The sequence below is a fragment of the Myotis brandtii genome, unplaced genomic scaffold (genome assembly GCF_000412655.1).
Source record: "Myotis brandtii unplaced genomic scaffold, ASM41265v1 scaffold36, whole genome shotgun sequence".
NCBI lineage: Eukaryota > Metazoa > Chordata > Mammalia > Chiroptera > Vespertilionidae > Myotis > Myotis brandtii.
In genome coordinates, this window is record NW_005363836.1 from 7,142,181 (window position 1) to 7,151,683 (window position 9,503).

Below are 9,503 nucleotides of genomic sequence, written 5' to 3' on the forward strand. Positions count from 1 at the left end.
GCACAATCTTTAATTTTAAATTCTGGTCTTTAAAATGAGTTTGTAAATAATCAGCTACCATGTTCTATCATCAAGTTGTTTTATATTTTAATTTTCTGGAAGACAATTTTGTTTTACAATGTAAACCCATAATAAAGTAACTTCTATATTTAAAAAAAAAGTCTCAGTATTTTAGAAAAGACAAAACACTCCCTTATAATATTCATCAATGTACATTTATTTTTTTATTGAGGAAACCATAATACAAAATTACAGCAATCATGTGTCCTTTTACATACAATGTCATTAAAGCAAACTCTAAACCACAGTTTGTAAAGTATTCAATTTACCTCCAGTCCAAGCTGCATCTCCCTAAGACACTGTTCCCATCACAGTAGCCATTTTAAGCCAATCTTCTTTTTACACACGGGTAGTTTCTGTAGAGAACACTTTTCTCAGGACGAAAATGCATCGAGCATGCATAAGAAAAAATATATATATGTGCAAGTACATTTAAGAGTTTCTATAGGGGTATAAATGAAGAAAATAAAACCCTGGGATTTATTTGCTTCTTAGAAACACCAATGTAAAAAATCCCTCAGAAGTTTATACTGTGGCAATAAAACTCAAGTGACTAAGCAAAAAAATAAGGTTATTTTCAGAGTCAAAATTATCTTTTAGGTATTGTTAAAATACATTTTAAAACGAGGCAGAATTTTCAAGAACTAAAAATAAGACATCCTCATTGATTACTAATTTCTATACCCCTATTCTAGAGAACAGACAACTTTGCACATAGAACTGATTCTCTTGGCAGAGTATTCACACAAATGAAATGTTATCCCTTCTGCGTATATTCCTCTTTCTCTCTTAAGGTACTCTGCTACTCCTACCCAGACCCACCCTTCTGAATTAACTACCAAGGTATTTGTCTAAGGATATATTTTACAATGTCTATAAACAACTAGTATTAAATGACTAGTTCTAACCATTTGTTAAAAATAAAAGCATACTTCTCATTTCTAAAAGAAACATCAAAACATAAGAATTCTAAGTATCACACTAACATATCTTAAAAAAAAAAACATTTTCAAAATTTTAAGTGCAAAATAAAATAAGTCAGTTCCATTTCAATCTAAACTAAACATTGTTTCTACCACTCCTAACAACACCCATTGTATTCAAACCAACTGGCTCACCTTTTCTGCTTTGCATTAATTTCAAGGTTAAGATTAGCGCCATTAAAAAAATGCTTGCAGTATTAGTGAAGGCTTATGGTAATGACAAAAATTTCTCATAAGACAGAAACAATGCCCCAATATCTATTAGCATTCATCTGTATTTTCTTTCGTAAAAATGCAAGCTACAGCTAACCCAAACTTGACAATCTCTGAAAGTTCAAAGAGCTCCTTTATATTATCTTAACATACCTATCATTGACTATCAAACACACACACACGCACGCACGCACGCACGCACACACACACACAAATGTGGTGCAATAACTACATAACTTATGAAACTTAACAGTTCACGGAACATTTAAGAGCAAGTGAATAGCACTTTAAAATGAAGTGATCAAAAGCAGGTACATTATACCCTATACCATATTATGTATGGGAATACATTTCATATTTCTCAATTATGATTCGCCAATTTTACCTTCTACATTGAGCCCTTCTATGGTCCATGCTCATCGGCTCACCAATGGCATACACTCAAAGGATTCCTCTTTATGGGTAACTATCTCAGGACCTGATTTTATGAGCTATGATTTGGTGCTTGCAGCATCTTCAGCACTGTGTGTGAAAATGAAGGCAGTATTTTTGAATATTTTTCTTTGTTGTAGAGATAAGCAGGAGTTTTAAAAGGATCAGCACATTTTAGAAATAGAATAAACAAAACTGATATGACGCTGCTTTAAAACATTCATCTTAACTCAAAATATGTACCAGTCAAAATCATCAATAAGAACACACAAACATTTTAAACTGGCAAAAAAAAAAAAAAAAAAAAAATGAAATAAATTCAGCGTCAGTTATTAAAATATTATAAATCAGAAAAATACTGGTTGCTATACAGATTATGCAAGGTTATTTGCTAAACAGTTACCATTTCACTGATGCACATGCCTTTTATCAAAACATACTGCCAGTTTTCTTTATAATTTTTTTCCTTTTCAGTGTATATAAGTTATAAAACCCAAACTGTCTAAAAGGAGACATAATAAAACTCTCACCCATAATGGCCTTCAGTGTATATAAAAGTTATAAAACCCAAACTGTCTAAAAAGGAGACATAATAAAACTCTCACCCATAATGGCCTTACTGAATTGCTCTAGTTCAAGAATAAGAAAAAAACAAAGACTCAATAGCTTTGGAGGGCAAAGAAAATGTCCTATAAATCTTAAAAAGATTGTGAAGGCTGTTGAACTTTCTGACCAAGTGACTTCCTAAATCTTAAAATCTATGTAATTGCCTTTTCTTAAATGTAACAATTTTTCTATGGGAAAAGATTACAAAGGGTGATGTAGTTCAATTACAGCAGCAATCTACTCATCATTCTTTCTTGTTTAATTAAAATAAAAACATTACCTAGAAATGTAAACAGCTGTTTGAACAACTTACAGACTTTCCACTGAAATAGTAGCATAAATAACAAGATACATTTTGGGGAAGCAGTAGCAGATTGCTTTTGAATACACAACCACAAAAACCTCACAGGGACAACATTAATGTACTGAAATATTTATTTATATATGTCCTTAGGTTGTGCTTACCTGTTGCTTTTTGCAGCAGAACCTAAGGTGGAAGGTCTGGGAAGGCACTGTGAAGCATAAATAATTGCACTGTTTGCAATTAATAAAGATTTTAAAGTTTAAATGAATCAAAATCAACAGCCTCCAATTTGTGAGTTATGATATTGAATCTAACTGAACTATCTCTTCAGTTTAATTAATAAATGTACCACTTTCCTAAAGGTCATCTATAAAACAGTATCATGCAAAATACTGAAATTGTTCATGTCAATACCCTACTCTTAAAGATAACAGATAACTAACTCCCTAAGGATTAAACTTCAAACTAGAGCTACATATCCATATCTACATAAGGGTAATGGAAGTCACTCTAACTTCTATAAAACAATCAAAAACATTTCAAAATATCCACAATGAACTGTACTGCTAATTTTCTACCCTAGGTAATCTCAACATTTATGTTCTTGTACATCTTCCTTTACAGTATATTCAAAACAACAAATGGTGCTCCCTACCAATGAAAGAACATATTTATGAAATGGTGTTAAAACTGCTACATTGCTTAATATATTTGCAAACTGAAAACCACTTCTGTCTGATACATTTCAAGTCTTTCACTATTAATATACAAAATATGCATATATTATACTGAAAAACAATATATTTTAGGAGCACCAATGAGTAATACTATTCAATTTTGTTAATGATCAGTTTTCTTTAGCTATAGCTAAAGCATATAAAAAATACTTACCCATTGAGCTCACTTAAAAAAAAAGACCTATGTATTATTCTATGTTAAATTAAGAAGCATTTATGGTTTTCCAAGATATCAGCACTGTATTCCAACATAATATTCACACAAAGTATGGCATTTACATTATGTGGAACATTGACAAAAAGATACTGTTGCAGTTCATCAATTTGTCATTCTGATGTACTTACAGTGCAATGCTCCTTGAAGGAACACAATCAAGGATGATACACAGCACAGTCCTCCTCACCCCTACAGAGCTAGTTCTATACTGGCTGGATCAAACCTGCACTTCAACAGACAATGGCAAGACAGACTGTATTTGCATGTAGTCTAATATATTAATATGCAAAGAGCCAACAAATATGCAGAGTAAAACAATGGATTTCAACAAAATATCAAAACTTCAGCATGAGTGTCATAGAGTAATAAAATGATTTCAAGTACATAAAAAAATTAAGTTGATTCAATGACTGGACTTGTGCATTTACAAAACAAAGCTTATCTATACTGCAAAAAGAAAAAAAAGGAAAAGAGCTTGAACATTTCCATATCTCAATAATGTTTCAATGGCAGATGCACTGTAACTATTATACTTTTTTTGCAAACTATTCACTTTTCTACCCTTAATTTAAAAAGAAACACACTAATATCGTATACATTGAAAGAGTTGCTTCACATGAAAAAAACTGTTCTTATCAGACTACTCATATTCACTATCTGAAAACTGTTTAAAGTTAGTTATGCTGAAACAGTCTTGGAAATCAAGTAATTATCAAATTAAGAACAGAAAGGTTAACTGTTATAGCAGCAGTACAGGTCTGAAACAGTGGTCATGTATAAAAGGAAATTTCACTGTTAATTCAATGGAAGTATGCCAAAAGATCATTGTATACACATGCAGTTTTTAATCAAACAGAAGGAAAAAAAAAAAAAAGAAGATATCAGGATTACTTGTGCTGAAACAGCCAAATACAATAAATGGAAAAGATCCTCCAATCTATTACTATACTGCAAGGGGAAAAAAAAAACATGCCAGTGTTTAAAAATTCAATTAATATTTCATGGGGAAAGCTTATATATTTGTGTATATGTATCTTAATTTATCATTGCTAAGAAATTATGAATTCTTTACCCACATATCCAACTTACCGACACAGGAGGTTTCATATCATTTATTGTAAAGCACAAAACAGGCATTTTAAAAGTGAAAGTATACATTGAAAAAGTACATTTATATCACAAAGCATTGACCACATAATAGTTGCAAATACATTTGCTGGAATGTGTACATCTACACTAAATACTAAAAACAAACCAATTTTCATTTCTACACAGAAATATTAACCTCCTATCAGTAGTGATAGATATTTTGTACATTTTCAAAAGAAAAAAAAAACTACTATTTTAAACCAAAAACAAAATTAAGATCTTCATCAAGTCGTCTGCATCCATATATTTAACAAAGGTATTTTTCCCCCACACAATGAAGCAAATACTGTATTGTCCACTTCTTATTATTGGCCCTGTGCAGAAGAGATACATAAGAAATACACAAAAAGTTAAAGAAAATCCTTTAAATGGAGCTAACTCAGGAGTGAATCCTTTAAGAAAGAAAAACTGGTTAATATAAATGGTGGTGGCTTCTTGCATGATTTGCAAATCCCTGGGGGAAAAAAATTTATTTTTAAAATTAAAGGCATTATAGAAATGTTCAGCACTCAGATGCCATAAAGCATTATAAAAAAAACAAAGCCAAAAGCAACCCAACAGTACATCATAGTCCTTCATTTAGTTATATTTTGCCATATAAAAATTAAAAAGGCAAACATAATCAATCCCAAACAAAATAGTAAACATGCAGAAAACATGACTGGAGTTTTTAACACATCAACAAATTTATTATACCTGAGGTGCTGGAGGATGCTGTGGCATTCCCTGGGGACTTGTCTGGGCATAGTAGGCTGCTTGTTGTCTATAGTATTCAGCCCAGGCTGCACTGTAATCTGGCTGACCACCTGGTGGAGCACCAGTAGGAGCAGGAACAGCTTGACCTTTTAGAAAACAGAACTTTGTGTAACCACAATTGAAAGTCCAAAAGAATCCCATTTCTAATGAAGACAATACCATGCTTCTTATAATATTCCTCCCAAGCCTTCGAATAAACCTGTGTCTGCCCTTGTTGATCTAATCCCCCTTTTTAATACAAAACTATATCCACTATAAGTATAGCTTATAAAGACAAAAGCAGAGGATCTGAATTGCTCGTTTAAGTTTTCACCAGTGTCAGAAAACTACTCTGTAATAATAAAAAAATTAGAATGCTCTTTATTTTCTTTTTGCATTATGTCATCACTATTAATAAAAAATAAAAACAAACCCATCCATATAATTTAATTAAGGTAAAGATATAAGCATGATGTTGGTTCAATTAAAGAATTTATAAACTATTAATGTTTCAAATTTTGTTTTAAAAAGTGCCTCATGGCCAACTATAATTTTTTTTTTAAATGCTTCATGTAAATAGTCTATGGTTCCCTGGCAGTGACTGGTGGGCGGGGCCACTATTTTTTGATCTCTCATTCATGTGTATCTGTTACAGTACATATTTTAAATAAAATGCAAAGACTATTATTTTAAGACCTGCCCAAAGATTTATTTCCTGATTAGTAACCCATAAACTACATATATGTATAAATATATATGTGTACATGTATATAAAGACTAATCTATACCTTTTTAATGACATGTTTAAAGTTTTAATACATGTGTTCAAATTACAACACAATTTTATTATAAATAACCTGATGGACATAAAGAACAATTACCAACGAGGTTCTAAGCAACAAGATCAATGAAACACAAAACTCAAGAGCCTTCATGAGCAGTTATTTTACTAGGCAAGGCGACTTTTCTGAATTTAAGAGATTAAAGAGACACAACAATCAAATATAATGCACGAACCTTAAACAGGCTCTGGATTAAGACAAAACCCCCCCACACTTAAATATGGTCTTTGTATTGCTACTACTGAAAAAATATCAATTTCAGGGAATCGAACCAGTGATACCTGGTTCATGGGCCAACGCTTAACCATTGAGAAACTCCCGCAGGGCTGCTGCTATTGAAATAATTTATTTAGAGCTACCAGCCTGCAACTTACTCTGAAAATGTGTCAGGCACATAAAACATGTATATACACAAAGTACATATGTCAAACTTAAAAAAAAAAGAGGTGATTCTGGGTAGAAAAATATAAATATGGGTATTTGCTTTACTATTTTTCCAATTTTTCTAACGGTATAAACATTTTTTAAAAATAAAAGGTCAGGGAGAAAGAAAACGTGTGTTTACCTATTTAGTTCCTTTATTGGAACAGCATTTTTTAATATGTAATTCAATTGGCTTTATAAAATTACAGCTAAACAAAAAATACTGGAGCACATACATACAGAAAGCTGTTTTTATGTTTGCTAGATGTGATTCATTTTGCCCAGCTGAAAATAGGGAAAGACTCTTCCTATCTGATCTACTTATGATTTGGCTGTCCACTAGCCTCTTGTGCTTCTCTGCCCTTTTTAGGACATGTCCTTAACTTGCTCCCTTTTATTCTTTCCCTCAGTTCAAAAACAGTGTTGATGCCAGATAGTTTAGTTTATACTTTAACAGACCACCACTTAATATTCACATATAGCTTTACAATGTATAGAGTTTGACTTTAATTTCATCTCATTCAAGAAGTAAGACTTGCTCTACAGTTCACATGTAACATTTTATTATAGCCCAATTGCCAGCCTCGCTTGAATAGATTTTTTTCATACTTGGTTATCTCTATATATTAGCATCCTTCCCACAACCACTCTCTCCCCATTTTAGGCTAACGCTTACAAGTCCACCATATCAGTGCTTAACATTATAAGAGCCTTCAAGTCAAACTTTTCTTCCAAAATGCCTTCACTTACCATCTTCAAAATAGGAATTGCTTGTCTCTACTTTGAAAACCTGTTTGTTCACAGGGTATTTACTTGAAGTTTCCTTCATTCGAGCTTCAAAAATATCCAACCCCCCAGATTGCTCTTTGCTTGTATGACTTAAAATTGCCTTCTATAACCCTCTAGAATCTTGTCTTTAAAAAGAATTCCTCTCCTAAATTCTGTTAATCCCAGGAAACAGAATTTTTTCACAAAACAAATTTAAAAACTTAACCTGCATGTTTCAAAAGAGGTTTATTTACCAAGAAGCAAATAATGACAAATTTATAGTGTTAGTGGAGATTTCCTGTTCTTGACAGGAAAAGCTGAAATTAGGCTTTAAAAGCTACAATAGCCTGCTTCATTTGGTGAAGAGGGCACTGATTGGGAATCAGAACAACCAAGTTCCCAGGAAACCCTTGTTCTGCCACTGGAAGAGTAAAACTTAGCCTCTCCAAATAAGGGAGTTAGATTTGGAGGTAAAGATCTTTGACTGATACTTTATTACACCTTTCTTTCCTTCCATTTAAAAATCTCAAAGATTGAACTGTATTATTCTAATGCTTTAAGGTCTCTTATTTGTGCTTATTCTAAATAGATCTTAAGGACAAGTAATGTACCTTGTAATTAGATTAGTTAAGCAACCAATCATTTACAAAAAGAACTATGATAGGAAAAAAAAAATTGACCTTGTATCATTAAAAACCACACTTAACATTATTTCCTTTAAGATAACATGAAATCACTCAACCACCAGCCCACCTTGGTCATAAAATTAACAGCTGACCATTATGCTACAGAAAAACACACAACTGAAAAGAAGGTGAAGGAAGGGGTTAAGGAAAATCTTCAGTCAAATGTGGTGTTATTTAATTATTTTTATTTATCATCTTTTTCCACAAAGGATTCAAGACAGTTCAACATACTTTTTCTAAAATTAGAATTTAATAGAGTAGTAAGTAGGGAAAAGGTAGAAAATGAAAAATTAAAAGAAAGGCAAAGTGAAGTATCTACCCTTCATAAAAATTTGAATGGTATTAAGACCTCGCAGATTATATTCAACATACCCATTCATTTTGGGCAAGCAAAATGTAAAATGGTTAAATAGCAAATTTACTAATGATCATGTTGCAAAGAAAGAATAAAATACAATAAAGCAGAAATCATACTCATTCCCCAGTAATTACTTAAGTCTACTAATAGGCCTTTGTTTTTACCCACTTTTAATAATACAGGGAACAGCCCTGGCTGGATAGCTCAGTTGGTTGGAGCATCATCCCATACACCAAAAGGTTGTGGGTTCGATTCCCAGTCAGGGTACATACCTAGGTTGCTGTTCAATCCCCAGACAGGCCATGTATAGGAAGCAACTGATCAATGTTTCTCCCACATTGATTTTTCTCTTTCTCTCTCCTTTCCTCCCTCTCTAAAAACCAATAAAACATATCCTCTGGTGAAGATTACAAAAAAAAAAATTATATATATATATGAAACATCTCTGGCATATTACCCATTGTGAAAACACAAATTGGACCTAATGATTTTTAACCTTTACATGCTTAAATCTTTAAAATGGTGAAGCTTTTTCATAAAAATTAAGGTGACCTCGCCGAAACCGGTTTGGCTCAATGGATAGAGCATCAGCCTGCGGACTGAAAGGTCCCAGGTTCGATTCCGGTCAAGGGCATGTACCTGGGTTGTGGGCACATCCCCAGTAGGAGATATGCAGGAGGCAGCTGATCGATGTTTCTCTCTCATCGATGTTTCTAACTCTCTATCTCTCTCCCTTCCACTCTGTAAAAAATCAATAAAATATATTTAAAAAAAAAAAATTAAGGTGACCAGAGGTCCTGACCACTATGTTGTCACAAAATGATTTCCAGTTATTCTAAACTAGAGGCCCGGTGCACAAAAATTTGTGCACTCGGGGGGCGGGGGGAGGGGGGGTCCCCCAGTCTGGGACCCCTCGGGAGATAACGACCTGCTGGCTTAGGCCTGCTTCCGGGTGGCAGAGGGCAGGCCCAATTCCTAAGTGCAGCCCCT

General features: G+C 33.0%; 1 protein-coding gene across 18 annotated transcripts in view; it reads right to left on the reverse strand.

The window, feature by feature from the left end:
• Window positions 1-193: 193 nt before the first annotated feature.
• FUBP1 (far upstream element (FUSE) binding protein 1) overlaps window positions 194-9,503 on the reverse strand; it is a 39,046-nt gene continuing 29,736 nt past the window's right edge. For 11 of the 18 annotated variants that reach the window (XM_014544371.1, XM_014544372.1, XM_014544370.1 and 8 more), the window contains 3 exons: window positions 5,398-5,543; window positions 2,760-2,806; window positions 194-1,778 (listed from right to left, as the gene is read on the reverse strand). In XM_014544371.1, the coding sequence (XP_014399857.1) occupies window positions 1,748-1,778; window positions 2,760-2,806; window positions 5,398-5,543 (224 nt within the window). In that variant the 3' untranslated portion in view covers window positions 194-1,747. The other 7 variants (XM_014544384.1, XM_005871942.2, XM_014544377.1 and 4 more) reach the window with 4 other exon arrangements.